General features: G+C 37.6%; 1 protein-coding gene across 1 annotated transcript; it reads left to right on the plus strand.

Annotated features, from left to right (window-relative positions):
* The first annotated feature begins 1,608 nt into the window (after positions 1 to 1,608).
* On the plus strand, positions 1,609 to 19,628 carry LOC131302390 (ATP-dependent 6-phosphofructokinase 5, chloroplastic). Its single transcript, XM_058328981.1, has 13 exons — positions 1,609 to 2,009; positions 7,237 to 7,324; positions 9,535 to 9,608; positions 10,263 to 10,374; positions 10,749 to 10,844; positions 11,569 to 11,670; positions 11,776 to 11,850; positions 12,242 to 12,382; positions 12,551 to 12,667; positions 12,760 to 12,864; positions 14,632 to 14,712; positions 16,331 to 16,459; positions 19,106 to 19,628. Exons 1-13 carry the CDS (start codon positions 1,702 to 1,704, stop codon positions 19,271 to 19,273), a joined length of 1,596 nt encoding a protein of 531 aa, XP_058184964.1. The 5' UTR covers positions 1,609 to 1,701; the 3' UTR covers positions 19,274 to 19,628.
* The last annotated feature ends 1,938 nt before the right edge of the window (positions 19,629 to 21,566 follow it).

The raw sequence follows: 21,566 nt of genomic DNA on the forward strand, positions 1-21,566 counted from the left end.
CCTCCTCTCTTCAAGGTTACTCTCTCTCTCTCTCTCTTTCTCAACGAAACCCACTTGGGAGCCGATCGAGCACTGTGTTTTTTTCGACGCAAGAATTTTAATTTTTTGAACCAGATTTTCAGTGTTTCAGGTCCAAAAAATGTAATGTTTTCGACATTTGAATACCGTAATATTTAAATAATTTTGATAGTTAGTTACCGAAATGTTTATATATTTTCGGCAGTCAATTACCGAAATATATATATATATATATATATATATATATATATATATATATATATATATATATATATATATATATATATATATATATGACTTTTCTAATCTTCAATAATATAATACTGTCAAATAAATTTTCGGTAACCTAATACCGAAGTATATACCAGAATTCGACAGTTAATTACCAAATTATATATGTATTTTCAACAGTTAGTTACCGAAATTGTTTTCAAAATGGTCGCAGTGTGGTAATTCAATGGCGACTGTACTGAGAGAAAGAGGAGTGACGGTGCTACGGCGGTGTTCTTGATCGAGTGGTGGTGGCTATATTGAGCTATGGAGATGGAAGAGGCATAAACTAACTGAGGAAAGAGAGGAAGAAGAAGATGATGAGTTTGTGTCTAAAATGTTAGAAGGGCAAGTAGGATATTTTGCATTGAAGGCGCATATTGTAATTATTTGGAAAATTTTAATGGGCTAATAGAGAAAGGGCGCTGCTATTCGCAGCCCTTTATTTTCTCCCATAACCCACTACATTTTCGGTAAATGGTTGTTGAAAATCATACATAACATTTCGGTAAATAGCTGTTGAAAACAAAATCATATTTCGGTAACTATATGTCGAAAATATGTTCAACTCTCAGTAAACAACTGCCGAACATACATTTTCGGTTAATAGCTGTTGAAAAAAATATTATATTTCGATAATTGGATGCTGAAAATATATCTGAATTTCGGTAACTAACTGTCGAGTATAATTGAAAATTTTTAGCGGGTTATGGGAGAAAATAAAAGGCTACGAATAATAACGCCCTAGAGAAAATAAGTGGTTGCGAATAGTCGGCCCGCGTAACATCATTGAAATTGAAAAAGGGTAATTTTCACTGACACTCCTTGAGCTTTACCTTAATGACAAATATTCCCCTCACTAAGAGAAATAATTATAAACCTTTGAGATTTTAATGTTTATTTCGCTGATACTCAATCAACAACTTCTCAACCAAACACATGAGACAATTAGTCCAAAGTTTCTCGACAAATTCACCATTTTTATAATAGAAAATTAATAATAAAACTTTTTAAAAAAATAAGTAGTAGTTATCAATGAATTTTACCCTATACGATAAAAAAATAAACTGTCCAAATGGGTAAAAAAAAATCATTTTGAACCAAAATAAGCATAGTTTTCTTTATTACTTTTGGATACAAGTCATTTTATGCTCATTTTATCATGTGTTTGGTTGATTTGGGATTTCGGTGAAACGCACTTAGAAACTACAGAGGTTCATTGTTATTTCTTGTACTTGATGAGGGTATCTGTCACTAATGAAAACATCAGGGGTGTCGATGGAATTTACCCAATTGAAGAATATGCCCTCCGACCGTGTCTGCTCTCTAGCCTCTCTCTCTACCGTGATCACTCTCTCTCTCTCGCTCTCATCGACTGACCTCGCGATCACACAGTCGAGCGAAGTCCTTCGAATGGACTCGCTCGCGGCGGCGACCGCCCCGAAGCTCGTTATTCCGGCGACCAACTCTCCCTCCTCCGTCCAACGACTCCTCTGCTCGAGACTGAACCAGAAGAGGACTCGCAAGAAGTTGCTTCGCGCGCACGCGGCGGAGAACACGAGGCCCCGCTCCACCGCAGCAGCCACTATTGACTTCAGCGATCCGCAGTGGCCGTCCAGGTTCCAGGAGGACTTCGAGGCCCGATTCAACATCCCTCACCTCACGGACGTATTCCACGACGACGTCGTTCCCATTCCCTCCACTTTTTGCCTCAAGATGAGGTACCTGGAAAATCTAATCCTATGCGTTCGTCTGTTTTAGGTTTCGTTTACTCCTCAATCGCTTGTCACGTCACGTATGCAATTTTCTGGTAAAAAAACAAAATACAAGTCGTGCATGAGTACTCTCCCCGTCCCAAAATTTTGGTCAATCCAACTATTTAAGGGGACATGTAATCATTACACTATATTCCGAATGAAAAATGATTTCAATATGGAAATTGATTTTCACACTCCTTCTATGATATCCACACGTGTTTTTTTTTTTGTCTAAAAGATAAAAAAGGGTGTGGATATAAAAAGGGGAGTGTGAAAATCAATTCCCTTTTAGTATTTCACATTTTGATAAATGGACTCAAAAACTTGTCATTGTTTCAAAATACACGTAGCACATTTTTCAAAATCTGGTATTTGTTTTGGTTAGGATTGTGTAATGCATTTGCAATTTTTGTCTTCATTTGAATTACAAGTTTCATATAGACCAAATGGCAAAATGATCACTTCAATGCTATCGTAATGGAGGGGATATGAAATCCCACCAAACAAGCCACAAGTAAACAAGCTAAACTCGCACAATACATGACATTACCTTGGCCTTAAAAACCTAACATCTCAATCAAACTTCTATCTTGTCAACTAATCATATTGCATTTGTCACTTGCTGCAGCTTCCATGAAAATTTATTAACTTTCACTTACTTTTTAGAAGAGCTACCTTCCTTAAATAAGCTAATAGAAATCTAACTAAGCTTACGCATCGTCAACCAACAGGTGGGAGATCTAGGAGCATTGAGACTGTGGAACTCTGATCTTACTTTACCGTTGGTTGGCAAGCCATCTCTATCTAGGCAAGTGTGACTAAGGCATTTGTACATAAAAGAGGGACAAGGTGAGTCAATGAGATGGCATTCCATAACCTGTCTGTGAGATTGGGAGGTGCTTATGGGCTCCAATTGCTAGACGCATCAATTATGCCAGAAAATTGATGAGCAATTGGGAAGCTCTCCGTAACAAAGCATCTGACTTAGGTATCAAGAAATAAGACATAGTAGAAAAATCGAATTTGAGCTGCAGAAAACTCCTACCAAAGAATGTGATAATTGGAGGAAAAAGGTGGCAGTTATGGAAAACAAGGTTGAGACCATAAAGCAAGAGTTCAACGTTGAGTAGAAATGTGTTATGGGATTATGTACAAACATTTTTGGGCGTATAAAGCTTGGTGAGCGGGTGGTAAATATGATCAATGACATTGACCTACTCATAGAAAGGTCCAAGTTTGAAAATGGATTTCTCGTTAATTCACCACCAGCTAGATTTAGGCTAGAATCCGCTTTAACACTGTCAAGTTCTACCCATCATACACTAGACATGGTATTGAATAAACTTCGAGATGAGAGCACTCAAAAGATTGGTATTTGGGGAATGCGAGGAGTAGGTAAGACTACTATAATGGAACTCTTGAACAATTCACCTGAAAGTCAAAACATATTTCAATTTTGTCTTGAGTTTCAAGAGTTCCAGACAATTCACCTAAAGTCAAAACATATTTTGATTTTGTCTTGAGTTCAAGAGTTCCAGAGTTCAGGTGAATAGAGTTCCATTATAATAGTCATACGTACTACTACCATTCCCCAAATACCAATCTTTTGAGTGCTCTCATCTTGAAGTTTATTCAGTACATGTCCAATGTATGATGGGCAAAACTTGACAACGTCAAAGCGGGTTCTAGCCTAACTCTAGCCTATGGTAGAAATCCATTTTCAAATTTGGATTTTTCTATGAGTAGGTCAATGTCATTGATCATATTTATCACCCGCTCACCAAGCTTTGTACGCCTAAAAATGTCTGGACAAAATTGAAATATGTTTTGACTTCAGGTGAATTTTTCAAGAGTTCCATTATAGTAGTCTTGCCTACTCCTCCCATTCCCCAAATACCAATCTTTTGAGTGTTCCCATCTCAAAGTTTATTCAGTACATGTCCAATGTATGATGGGTAGAACTTGACAACGTCAAAGCGGGTTCTAGCCTAACTCTAGCCGGTGGTGAATCAACGAGAAATCCATTTTCAAATTTGGATTTTTCTATGAGTAGGTCAATGTCATTGATCATATTTATCACCCGCTCACCAAGCTTTGTACGCCTAAAAATGTCTGGACATAATCCCATAACACATTTCTTCTCAACGTTGAACTCTTGCTTTATGGTCTCAACCTTGTTTTCCATTTCTACCACCTTTTTTCTCCGATCATCACATTCTTTTGTAAGAGTTTTATGCCGCTCGAATTCGATTTTGTCAACAATGTCTTGTTTCTTGATACCTAATTCAGATGCTTTGTTACGGAGAGCTTCCCAATTGCTCGTCAATTTTCTAGCATAATTGATGCGTCTTGGAGCCCATAAGCACCTCCCAATCTCACATACACGTTGGATGGATTCGACGGAAGCTGCAGCAAGTGACAAATGCAATATGATTAGTTGACGAGATAGAAGTTTGATTGACATGTTAGGTTTTAAGGCCAAGGTAATGTCATGTATTGTGCGAGTTTAGCTTGTTTACTTGTGGCTTGTTTGTTTGGTGGGATTTCATATCCCCTCCATTACGATAGCATTGAAGTGATCATTTTACGATTTGGTCTATATGAAACTTGTAATTCGAATGAAGGCAAAAATTGCAAATGCATTACACAATCCTAACCTAAAATTACACAATCCTAACCTAAACAAAAGTGGAGTGCCAAAATCATTTCTCAATACAAATTTCAAGCAACTTTTTCTGCAAATGCCGTTTCGTTCTACTTTTTGAATGTATCTATCAACACTTTACAAGGATAGTATTGGAAAACTAATGAAATTGGACAACCTAAAATAGAAAGTGGATAGTTATTTTGGGACGGACAAAAATGGAAAGGTGAACCAAAAAAATGGGATGGAGGGAGTATTATATTTTTTTTTAATCCCCAATTGCTTGTCATGTACGAGCAAGTCGTGAAACTTTTGAATAAGAAAATAAAGTACTTCTATGCAATATTTTATAAAGAATTTGAATGATGATGCACGAACACGAACACGAACACCGAAACCGACACCGGGACACGGGAATTCTAAAAAAATGGGGACACGGACACGGACACGGCGGGGGACACGCCACGTGTATATTTATTTATTTATATATATATATATAAATAAATAATTATAGTTTGGCACCCAAAATTTTAAAAAAAAATTACAGTTTGACCCCCAATTTTTTCAAAAATTACAGTTTGGCCCCAAATTTTTTTTAAAATTGCAGTTTGGCCCCTGCCGTGTCCCCATCGGTGTCCCCGCGGTGTCCCCAGCTGTGTCCCCGCCGTGTCCCCACGGTGTCCCCGTGAAAAATTCAAATTAAATTATGGGACACGGCACGTGGCGTGTCCCGTACGTGTCCCCGCGGTGTCCCCGTGTCCGACACTGCGATACCTCGACCTTTAGAGGTGTCGGTGCTTCATAGATGATGCGCATAAGCATTTTGATTCTTTGGATTCGAAAATTGTACGACTTTTCCTAGTGGATGAGCAATTTGGGACGGATTGAATATGTGTTTTGAAATTTTAGCAATGACGTATTGGAGGATTCTCATTTGCATTGTTTGGCTTTGTACTTGTGCTTCATTTCATACTAATGCATAGTGAATTTCAGTGATTCATCTTTGATCGCTTGTATGGTGACAAAATCTTTACGAACTTTGAGTGGTTAATTTCTTTATGTGATCGAAGTGTTTGTTTTGAAGTTTTAGTTTGTTTGTAACGTATGAATATGGATTACTGGAAGATCACTTGAGCCTCAGTTCAATATGTTGAGGTATTGGGATTTTGCACTTGGGTACCTCTACGTATAAGTAGTGAATACAGAATTTCTGCTTCATTTCGCCTTGTATGCTGCTGAATTTTTTGACTAACTTCGAGTTGTTCCGGTCAGAATTATAAATCTTTTTCCGCAAATGCTTACCTACATTGCTTGTCTATGGAGCACGGGTACCGGTACGCGGTATGGGTACGGAAAACGGCAAAATCCCAAAAAAGTAGGGTACGGGTACGGCAAGGTTACGGCATATATAATGTTTTTCTATTTTTTTATTGCATAAAATGAAATATAAACCCATTTTACCAACAAAAAGCAAAATCAGTACAAAATATGCATATCTACTGCATATCTATTAGTATTCAGAATTTCAGATACATATATACATATACATTACACATGCATACATTCGTACATATATACAAAGAGAGAGATTATTCCGATCGATAAAAAAAATATACAGAGAGAGATGAAGAGAGAGAGGGACAAAGAGAGAGAGGGGTGTTTATAAATGACAAATAAATTACACAATAAGCCCACATTTTATAATTATTTACAAAAAAATCCCAGAAATTTTGAAAAAAATTCATTTTGGGCTAAAACGTACCCTTGCCGTACCCGTCCCGTACCCTTGCCGTACCCGTGCTGTACCCTTGGCGTACCCGTGCCGTACCCTTGCCGTACCCAAAATTACCAAAAGTACCCGACACAATTTTGCCGTATCCAGTTTGTTTTTGCCGTATCCACGCTGTACCCGTACCCATACCCGGTACGCATACGGTGACATTTTCGAAGTACCCGTGCTTCATAGTTGCTTGTACAGTTGTATGCTTTCTGATTGAGTAGAATTTTGCCCATCTTAGCTACTTCGCCACTCAAAAATGGAGAGGTCCATTACACGCAAAATGTTGCCACCTCAAATGGCAAGAAACAGAATTGGCTAGATATGAGAGAATAAAGCCACAAAGAGCAGCTTAATAATATTTCAAAACTGAAAGGGGAACTTTGAATTCAATATTTGAAATATGTAGTCATATTTGATATAAGTGACTTTCTATAATTCATCCATACATTTATAGATGACTTGTCAAGCAAAGATCTGCAATACAAGGGGCCTCTCTCCATTACACCTTGTAATGGAGATTTGAATCTATAAAGCACCCATTTGTTAAAACATGATCTGCACTATAATGGAATCTCCATTACATTGTGAAATGGATAGTATATTAGCCTTAATTCAAAAAGTACTTTTTTATTTCATTTTTCCCGCTTTACTTAACTGTTTCTCGTCAACTAGAAGTTTTCCTTGTCGATTTGTCGTCTTATGTGTGGCAACAAATTGCTCTCTCTCTCTCTCTCTCTCTCTCAAAAAATACATATGTTCTGTTTTAGGAGTCCCACAGAAGAGTTTGCTGATGGTTATCCATCTGATGAGACATGGCATGGGTATATTAATAACAATGACAGAGTACTTCTGAAGGTACGAGGAGTTCGAGCTTATTCTCATGATCTTTGTGTGCTTAGACTTTTTTTTGGTGTTTTTGTTGATGCGATAGAAGTTTATGATCAGTTTGCACGTCAAACTAATTCTACCCCTTGGGCATGCAACTATTGGTGAAGGGTAACTCGTCCATTGGACGATTAATCCCACAGAATGTGGAAAGTACAATACATTGGGAGACATGCTATTATTAATTCCATCATTGTTTGTTCATTGGGTTTAAACTGTAGATACTATGGGATTATATGTCCTATCATTAATAGTCCAACCAATCAAATAGGGCCTTGAAGTTTTTAATTTTATCCTTTAAAAGGCAGTCGATCTGCTATTCAACCTTTTGGTCTAGCACCTTAGAAGTCATTCTTCTTGGTTAGACCAAACCTTTGACATCTTGTGGACCCAAAGATTGTGGTTATATTCACTTATTTGTCACAGATACTCGTCATGGAATTAGTTGCTTCTCTTCCTAATGGTTTTGAATATCAACTTTGTGTGCCTTTTTTTTTTTGGTTGCATTAGTCTTTCATCAGCGTAGAATGTCACTAAGTAATGCTAAAGCATCCAACTCAAAATCAATTGGCAATGAGTGGAGAGGATGCCTAGGCTCATGCACTAGTTTCAGAGGCACAACCCCTGACTCACATGTGGATAGATATCCATAACGAGGGATTATAACACAACAAGGTGCACTTAGGCACAAACAACGGTGCAATCAATTAAGAGAGTCTTGTCTCCAAACCTATGAAAGTCTAGCTCTGATACCATGTTAAAGCAACCAACTCAAAACCAATTGGCAATGAGTTGAGAAGCCGCCCAGGCTCATATACTAATTGTGAACGTAATTATTAACCAATTTTGGACAAGCTCTAATTAGTAGCATTAGTGCATATTAAATGTCTTGTATCTACAATCAAAGTTCTAATTTAGTATGAAGATATCTTATATTTTGGAGAAATTGACTGTCTTGCTTAGCATCATTTTTAATTTTCTTTTTACATAATTGGATAGAGATTAAATGTCCATCATATATGCACTTATGTGAGATTCTTTTTGGTCCTCACTGGTCACTGTTTACTTAGACTTCAGCGTACATGTAGTTCTCCCCCTACCCCTACCCCTACCCCAACCCCCAGCTTTTATTGTTTTTATTTCCTTCTAGGCGCTATACTATGTAGGTATTACATTTTTGCTATGTTAGTTTCTGAACCTAAGTGAAAACATTGAACTTTGCAAGATGTGAGTTGAATTACTAGGAAAGAGACTTCTGTCGTCAAGTCATGTATGCTGAACCTTACTATTAATGTTTCACACTATTATTTCCTAAGCTCCCCTCAAGCTAAAGTGTACAAGTATATCATCTCCAGTTTATCACAAATAATTGATTTTATCTTAATCAAGAGCTTGTATTGTAGAGGGATTGATTAATTTTGTCAAATAATGTACATCTAAATACAAAATAAAGCAAATCACAGATACTGGTGGACAGAGAGAATCTTTTGTAAGTTTTCATTAGTTCAGATGTAGTCATTGGGTAAGCATTTTTCATTCAGCTTTTAAGGGAGTTGTACAGTATAATTATTTGTTTTTCTCCTCAAAACAACTACATCTAACCATAATTTGTTTGTGAATTAAAGTAATTCGCGAAGTAATATAGTTTTAAAATTAGTTTGTCCAACAACGTAAATATGAATACAAAATAAATTGGATAGCAGATGTTTGTGGACAGAGAGAATCTTTTGTAAGTTCTCATGATTTCGGATGTGGTCATAGGGGCAAGTACAGATTCATTCCGCTCTTAAGGAAGTCGTACAATAAATTTGTATTTCTATCCTCAAAACAATTACGTGTAACCGTAGTTTGTTTGCGGATTAAAAGAATTTAGAAAGTAATGTAATTATTAAAGCAATCTCTGAAACGGTAATATGATCTCCTATTTTCATTATTTGGTAATTCTTGTACTTAAATGGTGAAAATAGCTGGAGAAATACAAGACGATAGGTTTGCCTCGAAGTCACTTCTCTTGATACACAGATGAGAGTCAATTCTTTTCATAATTTGACCCTCATTGGGATTTTATTTTCTTTTGAAATTAGAGATTCGTACAACACCTGAGGATTACTTATAATTACGCTGGCATTTCCTTCTAGCTGATGTGTTATTTGCCCCTTCCTTTTTCTTTGGTATTTCAGACAATACGCTATACCTCTCCTACATCAGCTGGTGCTGAGTGCATTGATCTTGATTGTACTTGGGTGGAGCAATGGTAATCTCATATACTAATAGGCAAAAACTCTTCATATTCTTGTAACAGAAACCTTTCAGAATTGTTGTCTATGATACTCTCCAAATAGACTTGGGGATATTCTCAATATTTCATGAACCAAATGATCAATGATGATGGTATTTTCATTCCGTGTCTCACTTTGACGATCAAAACTGTTCAATGGGTCCGAATTTACTAGCTACAAGACTGCAACAATAGAGGTCAATTAGGTGTCGGAAAGCACTTGATTCAGGAGTGCATTTTTTAGTCGTGAATCTTAAAAAAGAAATAAATGTCTCGATGAAACACTTATTGGTAGCTGATTGAAGTGATTTTTTGCGTAGTCTTAGCCTCCTAGCAAATGAATCTGGACAAAAGGAACAGTTTGGATCATCGAAGTGACCAATGGAATGAGCATATACCCATACCGAGGGGGAACCAAATTTTGCGATGAGAAGGAAACGTCACTCTGAATCTATGATGAAAAGAAGAGTTACTTTAGTAGTTCTATGCCTATACATAGTTAGACATATTGTTTGATGTTATATTCTGTTGTTATTCATGTATGCGCTTTTATATTTCACTGCAAGTATTAGTTTCCTTGGGATGTGTGCCGAGTTATTGCATAATGGAGTTGTTCTTATTACTTTCCAGGGTTCATCGTGCTGGTCCTCGGGAGAAAATATACTTCAAACCAGAAGAAGTAAAAGCAGCAATTGTTACTTGCGGAGGACTGTGCCCTGGTCTTAATGATGTCATCAGACAGGTAGTTATTCTGTGCAAATATCTCTCTTCTGCTTAAAAGCCCTAGTTGCTTCAAAACGGGATTCATCTTTCAATATTGTCATCATAGGATTTGTATTCAATCATCCAGACACTCTGGAACGATGGCACATTTCAAATGAACTATTTTCTTCCAACACAAGCATTTTTTTTTTAAAAATTATAGGTATATTGCTCTTTAAGACTTTTTTGTGGAATGCCTACACCACTTATTGTGTTTAGAACGTAGAAGATAAAAACAAAAGGCAATATGTTTTCAGATTTACATGACCCCTTTTTGAACTTTGTCATCGTTGGAGGAATTGTCTTGTTGCTTGCAGATTGTCATCTTTTAATTTGTTTTGGTAATGGCTGCAGATTGTCATCACCCTTGAGATATATGGTGTGAAAAAGATTGTTGGAATTCCTTTTGGTTACCGCGGATTTTCAGACGAAGACCTAAGTGAAATGCCTGTGAGTTCTTGTTTCTTCCTTGAAACTGCCTACCCAAAAACTATATTTGAGTTGAAATAACTGTTTTCGCACGTTCAAGATATTCTTCCAACCTTTATTCTGACCAGTTCATTTATTGCCATGCTTTGTTTCAATATGATTTACTACATTGGATTTATCACCAGTCACTACATGATGTTTGAAAGGATCATTAAATAAATCAGTAACTTATCCAACAATGTTGGGGGGTGGGGGGTTTTGCAGGCAAGCAGCCACTAAGTAGCTACACTATTTTGCAGTTTTTGGATGATAAGTGATATGTAACCTTGTAATGGTCATTTATTTATCCTGGTTCTTTTGTGACAGCCTTTGTTTACTTGCCTATGTTGCCGTTTGCATGTGGCTATGGTTTATGGCATGCCTTTGTCTTGCCACCCATAGCTCTGTCAAGATTTGGCGTAGTGGGAGCTTAGATAACCTCAATGAACTACGAAATAATCTCCAACTGTAATTGTTTGAGCTTCTTGTGAAATAATCTGAAACGTATGCTAGTGGTAGCGTGTGAAACAAGCCCTATGTTTTAATGGTCATATCTTGTTCCGTGAAGTCAATCCAATAGAGTTGAGACAAGGCTTGATGATTTTTGGTTCTCTCATGTTTTAAAATTTAAGATATGCATGCCTCTTCTTGTTTGTGAATATGTGTTGCAAAACAAATCATTTGCTTGGTTGTCCTTGATTGTTAGCTATCCAGGCAAGTGGTTCAAAATGTCCATCTTTCTGGCGGAAGTTTGTTAGGAGTCTCTCGTGGAGGACCCAGTGTTAGCAACATTGTGGACAGGATGGAGGTGCTGTATATCTTTCACCTACAGATCTTTCACATGGTTTCTCTAGTGTTTCTGAATAGTGTGATGGATAATGTGTTCTTACACATGTGAGCCGATCAATTTCAGGAAGGAGGAATCAACATGCTTTTTGTGTTGGGTGGAAATGGAACCCATGCCGGTGCTAATGCAATCCACAATGAGGTTGTAATCCTTTTACATATTGTTCCATTATGTTATATTGTTATTATGTATATTAATGTTGTTTGTAAACTTGGTTCCGTAGAACATGTTTGGTCAAGTTTAATTGATTCCTTCTCAATTTTAACCTTTGCATGTTATTTGCCTTTTTTCCTGCAACCTTTGGGAAGACATGCATATGAAAAAAACTAAAGTTCTCATGTAATACGTGTTCTTATAGTATTGCATTCTTCACCATGTGCTGCTAGGAGGTTTACATCCTCTTTAGTGTTGATTTTTTCTAGGTTTTACCTTATTCTCCTGAACTTTTAGTTATGAAGACTTCCTTTATTCGCTTCTTCTTGTTTTTTCTGTGCCATTTGCGAAGTCTAATTTTTCACCCTCTGGTGTTTAGTGCCGCAAAAGAAGGCTAAAGGTGGCCGTAGTGGGTGTGCCAAAAACTATAGACAATGATATTCTGCTGATGGATAAAACTTTTGGTTTTGATACCGCTGTTGAAGAAGCACAGCGAGCAATAAATTCTGCATACATTGAGGTACTGGTTTTTAATTCCTCCATGTCCTTGACCTTGTTCATTGGGCATTGTGAACCTATATTCATTTAGTTCTCTACATTTATGTGAGTTGTGTAGATGATGTCTAGTACCCTTCCCTATTATTGAGTTCTTGATTTCTTTTGTGTGTGTGTGTTGATCTTCTAACAGGCACACAGTGCTTATCGTGGTGTTGGAATTGTTAAATTGATGGGTCGCAGTAGTGGATTTATAGCCATGCATGCGTCTCTTGCTAGTGGACAAATCGATATATGTTTGATCCCAGAGGTACTTCTCAGTATACTCATGACTGAATTCAATATTGCTTATATTAGTCTAGCTATTGAATCATTGACTGAGTCTATAATTGTAACTTTAAGGTACCTTTTAATTTACATGGACCCCATGGTGTCCTGAGACATCTAAAGTACCTACTTGAGACAAAAGGGTCAGCTGTAATCTGCGTGGCAGAGGGAGCTGGGCAGGTCAGATATGCTGTGTTCTCATTCATAGGCTTCTAGGTCAAACTGTATTCACATATATTATCCATGGATGGCTATTGTTGTCACGTATAAGTGGAAATGCTTTTATGTTTTCCCCTCATGTAATCTGATTTGCAGTACTTAATACTTTTTCTTTCACCGCTTATTGAAGACGTTCTGAAGAAAACACATGAGAAATTGTTGCATGTAACATCCAACCTAAAGGATTTTATTAAGCTTACAGTTTTTATGACGTCTGAAGTTGTTGAATTGCTCATTTCATGACCTCTTTTGTGGCTGAAGTGATATCCTTTTGATGAGTGATTCCTTTGACAGGACAGTAGAACATGTTTTGTGGCAAAAGTAGGTTCTCAAGTTGGTTTGAAAGTAAACGACGTCTTTATCTGTCTTTGGAGTTTGGAAGATGTTTATGTCACTAGATGACAATGTTGTAGCTCATTGGAAAGCTTGCCTTTTTTTCTTATGAATTTGTGAGTTGAACAACAAAGTTCAGTGTTAGAAACCTGCAACCAGCCGCTTTTCCATTGGATTCGTGACTTGTGTTTGGAGAATTGCTTCTTTTAATTTACCACATCGCAGACTATGAAGCACCAACACTCCAAAAGGGCGCTGTGTCCACGTATTGGACACGCCAATTCGCAGATGGTTTCCTGGCGTAGTTCAGTTCATTTGTATAGCACCCAAGCTGAGATAGTGTTGTGCAACATTATGCATTTTTTCCCCTTGGAATTTGTCAGTAACGTCGTTTCTGGAATATTTGCTTCTATGCAAATCTTCTGTTCCAGAATCTCTCTCCTGAAAATTGGATAAGCAGTTGTTCTTTGACATTTACTTATAGTTTGTTAAATTTCATAGAAGCTTTTCTGGAAACTTTTTTGACATCTTGGCCCTCCAATTTGATTTTCCTTCGTGTTTTGATGCTGTATATCGCTAGAAAATGGAACATCTTAGCTATGAAGTTATATGTAAATTTGTCCATTCATTTTTTTTCATTCCACCTTCTCTTTCCACTTTTTTGCTTTGTTGACTTATGTTTTCAATAACTGTAAATCCAGGACTACACTTAGTCACCTAGGGCCTACCACCATGACATATTGTCTAGTCGTCGTGGAATAAGAAATCTTTGTTTCTTAATGCAGAAATTTAACTATTCTGACACTTCAATTTTGAAATTTGGCTGGTAAAATTTCTTATGTTGAGTTTTAGTCACTTGTACTGTGGTAATTACGCTGTTAGAATGGTTTGAAATGACTATCTTACTTCTTCTAATGTACCAAGCGTCAACTGATCTTTTTAAGATATTGCCTCTTTTCCGAGTGAGAACGTAGTAATTTAGCCATTTTTAGTTGAATGACCCATCTTTTCACTTGTCAGTTGCCACCGTGGGGACTATTTCCAAGAATACACTCATTACTTTTTTTTCCTAGTAGAATATATGGCCTTCAAGTACTGAAATTAGTGGCTGTGCTTATGTTTAATTAATAGGGTAGGGTGGAGTGCTACACATGTGTTTTTTACTTTTTTTTCCCCCCTTTTTTCCCTGCTAAATTTCAATAGTGCTGGGGCATATTTGCTCGATCTAATTTGTCTTCTTTTTTCTTTTGGGAACCCAGCTAGGACCTTTTAAGATTTATGTTGAGCTTCAATTTTTGGTACTGTATGCATGATGTTAGATTAGATCAAGAATATCATGTAGAAATGAGAAAACTGGCTATAATTTTTTGCTTATTGTTATTCCTCTTGATGCAGGATTTTCTTCATAAAACCAATGCCACAGATGCTTCTGGAAATGTTGTACTTGGAGATATTGGTGTACATTTACAGCAACAGGTTAGTGGTTGCTCCTCCACGCAGCTTTCAATCTCTGTGGATGGTACTTGCTGCTATCCAACTATATCTCTGATGTATTTTTTTAGTTGATTACCTAAGCAAAAGTTGGTGTCGTGCTAATCTTTATTTTCTTGTTCTCAATACGTGGATGCACAGATTCAAAAAAAGCAGGGGCTAATATTGGTTTGAGCTTGTAATTTTTTCTTCTTCATTCTTGATCCTTCAGTATTTGAACCGGGAGAGATATTGATGTGATCCACCAAATGATAACGAGTAAATAGGATTTGAGAATCACCATCTCACTGGGGCCATGAGTCAGTCATTTGTTTTGTCGCTGTAATTAACAGAACAGTTTCCATTCCTGGTCCAATCTACTTGAAAATTAGCTCAATACTTACTGAACTCAATGCATGGCTAGATTGACTTTAGACGTCTAGTAAGTTGAGTGTCACTTATGTGTTGATTCTCTAATTACCTAATCGATCATTCTAGTAATTGGATAGTCTGTACGAGTAACTTCTCTTTTTTGTGCTCGACAATTAAGACCATTCCAAGATTAATGGGAGTCCAGCATCAAGAGATGCTCAGACTTCAGAGAGTTATCACATTAAGCAAAATCTTTCTCATGTTGCCCAAAGAGGTCGGCTGAGCTCTCTCTATTAGTTGTGAATGTGTGGAACTTTTATATTGTTTGAAGAAAGCTTAAAATCTGGCCAATGAGTTTCTCATGTTCGATTTCTAACACTAATTGCGTAACCATGCGAGAGTTATCCCACCGTAATGAGTGTCATTTGCGGTTGGCTTGTGGTCTATTGCGAAATTATAATAGTTTTCACATGAAATTGACGGTGAATATTGAGATCAGTAATGTCAAATCCTTGCTTATAGATCTTTAGAAGAAATTTGTGCAGATGCATTTGTTTTTTTGTATGAGTCGGTTCACCATGGGTCATGTTTGCTGGGAATATGACTCTGACCTTACTCTACAAATATGACTGAATGAGTCAAGAGGATTCTTTGATTTTGATTGTCAAGATGAGGGCTTCTATTGACCAAGTTTGCCCCCTATCTTTGCTTCCTCTACAGACAATTAGGCAGGTTTTTCTAGCCAATGTCATTATGAGTTTAAATTTATTTGTTTTCTACCTACGTAGTGGTATTGCATGGTCTGTTTAATGTATGTCTGAAATCTGAATGGTAATGTTGAGGATTCAGTTGTAATTAAGTTTGTAATTTCTTACTGGACTATCTATATTACTCAAGCAACCAGATATGTGCTGCTTCTATTGCTACCCTTTGTATTTTTCTGCTCAATGAAAACTTCTCCCGGCGTCATGCTTTGAGTGCACATTTCCCTTAAAAAATGTTGAAAGTGGAACCTTATCAGTTCAGCTTGCCATTTGAACCTTTTTAAAAGTTACTTTGTTCATCAGTTCGTTTTATTACTGACTTTTTTAAAGTCTAAAGAGAGATCTGATATTCTGATGAAAGCATCTCATGTATGTTGTAACGGCACTTCCTGTGCTTCACAAATCACAAATACTCCTTGATTTGTTTGCATTATCTTGCTTTCCTTCCACGTACAATGCTTACTAATAGCTTATCTATCTTCTGCCAGATAAAGAAGTACTTTAAGGATATGGGTTCTACAGCTGATGTGAAGTACATTGATCCGACATACATGATCCGAGCATGCCGTGCAAATGCATCAGATGGAATTCTCTGTACTGTACTGGGTCAAAATGCTGTGAGTCTCTCATCCTCAATTGTCCATTCATGTGTAGTCAAACGGCGCATTTACTACATAGCAAGATTTCAGATTGTTAGTGAAACCCTTGCTCAATAATGTTGATCTTATTGGCTGGTAAAACTGCAGTTCAAGTGACATAGAACAAATAGGTATTATCGGTTTGCTAACTCTGCTACCAAACAAATCTAGTTGATACAATGGACCACCTACAACGATGTTTAATCATGTAGGTATGGATACAATGGACCCAAAGAGTATCAGCTTTCCTACTAATAGCCAACATTACCCTAATCCTCCACCATAAAACACAACTACTAGCACTTTTCCAGGAGCCAAGGCAAGCTCTAATATCCCTACGAATGCAGTTCAGCACCATCTCCCTATCTCCCTTCTTAGGTTGGAAAATCCTTGAATTCCTTTCTTCCCCCCCCCCCCCCCCCCCCAAAGTGATAAACAGCTGCGTAAAACAGGAGGTAGAACACAGAATTCATTACAAACCCTTGGTTGTCCCCCTGGATCATCCACTCCAGCTCTTCATAAAAACCCGTAGGTTTCCCTAGAACACCCCACATTGTCCAAGGAGATGCTGCCATACCCAGCTAGAGAAAGGACACACAAAAAACAAATGAGAATGACTCTCATCACCTCCATCACAAAGCACACAAGAGGCATTATTAACAGTTCCCCATGAAAACTCTATGTCCTTTGTGCCAAGTCTACCATGGCAAGCCATCCAAAGCATCACAGCCCATCTAGGGATGTGGTTTTTAAACCAAACCACTTTGTGCCAATTAACAACACATGAGGTAGTCCTAATAGTTTCCCAAGCAGATCTTGAAGAGTACTGACCAGTCCCAGAAAGAGTCCATCTAACCTCTCTTCTTTGGAAACATCGGGAACCAAAGCAGGAGGAATATTGTCTCTCATCTCTTGAATTATAGGGTTCCTAGCTCATCAATACTTGAACTCACCTTTTGCGGCTATGGACCTTTCCATATTGAACACCACCCTCCTGCCATAGAGTTTGAATGAAGGGCCAGAAGGATGTCAATTATCATGCCATAGAAAAGTGGACTGGCCATTGCCAATCACATGTAATCCACCCCTGAACACTATCCCTCAACTGGAATAACTTCCTAGGAGTCCAAGAACAGTCGTCTGGAATTTGCACAGACCAGAAACTGTGGTACTTAATAACATAAGTATGGATCCACTTGACCCACGTGATGTCTGCCTTTTTACGTACAGCCCAGAGGTGTCTTACCATGCCGCCTTTTTCCATTCTCTGAAGACCTTGAAAGCCAGACCACCTTCTTTTTTGGAAACACAGACTGAAGCCCATTTGATTTTAGCCCAATGATGTCTACAGACCAGGCCCTTTCCAGAAGAGAGCTCTAAGAGTTCTCTCAACATCATTAATCAACTCAGAGGAAGAATGAAAATGGACCCCCAGTACAGTAGACGCGAATGCTAAACATAGAACTAATAAGCTGCATTCTGCCACCACAACAAAGCATTTTGTAGGCCCATGACCAAACTCTAGACAAAATTTTATCCCTCGGGGCTAAACTGTCAGCTTCAGGGATAGGAAGAATGCCCTGCAGAGTATTCTTAAGGGAAGCAGAAACCCCACAGAAGAAAACAGGACTCTTAGCCAGGTTAATGGTATTGATGTTAAGCCAATCTTATATCATCATGTATGATTTGATATTGATATTGATGTTGTTGTCAGACCGAGTTCAACCATCTCTCGCAAAATCAATTGAAGACTAATTGGTGTCAAGGAGGGCGTCACTTAAATCTTTTATTGCATTAGACATTGCGACCGCAAGTCTTTTTTAGAGCAGTCAGAGGCAGTGTTATTTTGTTCCCAATAGATCTGGCTACATTTCTTATTTCCTCCCATAATATATTGCAGTCTGTAACTACGATACTTTGGTTGTGATTACTCTTGTCACAACCTGTGGAAGCAGTTTACAAAACTAGAGGTCTCTGTCACTCTATCTTCAGAAGTCAAAGTAGGTATAAGTGTCCCTGCTTGTATCCCATAGGAATATATGCAACCAGTTTAATTTTAATCTTCTCCGCTTGACAGTTTCATTTCTTCTCCGACAAAGTGCACTTCTCTGGCTTGAATCCCTAACTTAACCTGTAGATTACCAGGTGGATTATTTCCAATCCTTACCCAACCCAAGAAGAAATTGAACGGGGATAAGGTCAAGTAAGGTGGGTTGTTTCTCCTCACCTGAATCAAGTGAGAGCTCGACCTCGTAGGTGGCTTAATTTCGTAAAAGCCATTTGAAGAGAAATACATCAGCTTCTATTTGGCTCATGTAAAGCCTTGAACTTCCCCACTCGGATGAAACCAGTGGGTGAGCATATCATGCAAGAGCATACACAAATAGCTGAGTCAATCTCAATCCTTCAACAGATGCAGCTAAGTTTTGGCTACCACAAATAGGTCCCTTACATCAAAGAGTTTTTGAGTTTCATCGCGGGCTAATTATGGATTGTATTTTACATTTTAGTATATCCGTCGTCGTCAGAATAAGTGTTTTTAAAAGATAAGAGGAATCAATTAGAATCAGTTGGGTAATATTTGCACCCGTGGTACTAATTCAATGCAATGTTTGGTCTTGGTAGGTTCATGGTGCATTTGCTGGATATAGCGGCATCACGGTTGGCATATGCAACACACACTATGTCTACCTTCCCATTCCTGAAGTCATATCTTACCCCAGGGTTGTTGACCCTAACAGCCGCATGTGGCACCGTTGCTTGACATCAACCGGCCAACCGGACTTCATCTGATTTCCAGCATTCTGTCTTATATTATAACACACCACTGGGTTGTGTAACTGGGAAGATTGATGAACAGAAGGCCAACTTGAAAAGGTTTCTGGGTACGTCTTCTTTTCACGGCTTCTTGTTGTAGAAATAATACGGCGGATGACAATCTTCAAAAAATCGGTGATTTTTGTAGCGCATGGTACTGCTACACAGATAATTCTCATAAGACTTATTTGATATGAGAAATTACATAGGAACTACCCAAAAAAATTTGTAACTCCTGTAAAAAAAATAATTTAAGGCCCATGTAACCCTGATTATTGTGTTCAGCAGGCATTTACAAAGCCCCATCTTTCAAGAGTTCGTTACTTTATGGTATTTTGTACTCTCTTTTTTTTTTTTTAAAGCTTGGTTCGCTAAATTAGAGTTCATTTTGAGGAATGATATTCTAGAATATTAGTTCCTAGGTTCTGGTCAAAGTTGCACATCACCTCCTCTGTAAGTGTGAAAATTTTCCTTAAAACTTTGCTACATTTATAGTAGCCCTATCTAGATCCTGAATTTTCCTCTACAAATGGGAATGAATAAGATAGTTGCATACCTCCCTCTCTCTCTCTCTGGAAAATATGACTGGTCAACACTGCATATTGATGAATCATCTGAATTCTGACAAAACTAGTGATATTTATTTTTTAACATTCTTTTCTTTGATACTTCCCATGGGGTGTGAGTTGGAGTGTTTGAACTTTGAAGTTTCACTCTTATCCCTATTCCCTATGGGTAACAGTATCTACCATGTTCCTGCCATTACCTTATTTACCATCCCTTATTCTAATTGATACTATTTTACAATAGAGAAATTTATTTACGGCTTCGCATAATCTTAACCGTTCGTTCCGGCAATCAATAGTCCGGATTTTAAAAAAATTATTCGCTAGAATAATTAAACTATTCTCGCGAATAGTTTTTTTGAAATCTAAACCGTCCAAGACACTTTTGGACTCACGTGATTGAGCGCCGTAGATTTTATTTACGGGTTGAAGTTTTCTCGTTTGACAATCCAGAGGAATTGACAAATTTATCTACTGTGTCTTTGACCAACCACTTTCTTACCATCCCTTACTAGTCTCTTGTCTCCACCAAGCACACTCGGAAGACTTCTCTGTTTTTTGGGTCTCGTGTTGATAATTGACAACACTAGGGCAGGTATATGGTACTATTTATAGGGCCCAAGAAACTTATGCCTTGTTTGTTTCTTTTTGAAAAAGAATTTCCAATTCAAAAAATACTCATTACCTCTACTTTCAATCATTATTTTTCACTTATTACATTTATCTTCAATCATTATTCTCATTTCTCTATCTATCTCTCTTCTTTATCTATCTCTCTTCACTCGTTATTCTGATTTCTCTCTCTATCTCTTTTCACTCATTACCTATATTTTCAATTATTACTTACATTTCTCTCTCTAATCATAACTCCAAAAAAATTCTTAAATTTTTTTTAAAAATTCATCCAAACATAGCATTAATTCCACTCCTGACGGTGACACCTTTTTTTTCCCCGACGGTCAGGGTATACGGGCAAGCTTACATGCATTCTCCTTTCCCGGTCCTTCAAAGGCAGGTCATTCACCCCGAGACTAAAGAATTTACAAGAGATTTCTCTTTTGTGACCGGCCTAGCTCCAAGAGGTTGCAAAATTTTCGAATTCAGGATGTTTGGATTTGCAGTTTATCTCTATTGCCGCTTTGAGCTACCTTGTGGTTCACTAACACTTTTTTTTTATATGATATGGTAATTTATTCTCCAACATCATACACGATACAGTGATTTGTAGAGATCTCATCGCACCTACGTCTATCCCACTTATGTCGGGCTGAATCTTAGATCTCTCTGCATGCGCTCAGCGCCAGTAGATTTAGTCCATTTAAAGAGGAGATAGTCTCCCAATCGGTTATAGTAGAAGTTTGCACTTAAACATTGAGCAAAGGAATTCGAGTACTTGTCAATTAACCAATCTGGTGGTCACAATTGGTGGTGGACATATTAGATACTCCTACTATCTATTACACCGTCAATGCCCCAAGAAACTGGGAACACCTAGTGGGATTCCTCATGTAGCATAAAACTATATATCCATTATTAGACCAATCAATAAATTAGGGCTTAAGAATGAGAGAACGTGGAAAACCTCTGTACCAACTGATTTTCAGCCACAGGATTATGTTTAAAGATTCTATTGTTTAAAGAATCTTACATAATCTTACGGTTGAAAATAAATTGGTGCATGGGTACTCCGAAAATTGAATACA

The sequence above is a fragment of the Rhododendron vialii genome, chromosome 10a (assembly GCF_030253575.1).
Source record: "Rhododendron vialii isolate Sample 1 chromosome 10a, ASM3025357v1".
Lineage (NCBI taxonomy): Eukaryota > Viridiplantae > Streptophyta > Magnoliopsida > Ericales > Ericaceae > Rhododendron > Rhododendron vialii.

Coding starts and splice junctions, on each gene's coding strand:
- LOC131302390 (XM_058328981.1), top strand. CDS start 1,702: ATGGACTCGCTCGCGGCGGCGACCGCCCCGAAGCTCGTTATTCCGGCG. Junction 12,668..12,759: donor ATATATGTTTGATCCCAGAG/GTACTTCTCAGT, acceptor TGTAACTTTAAG/GTACCTTTTAATTTACATGG. Junction 14,713..16,330: donor GTGTACATTTACAGCAACAG/GTTAGTGGTTGC, acceptor ATCTTCTGCCAG/ATAAAGAAGTACTTTAAGGA.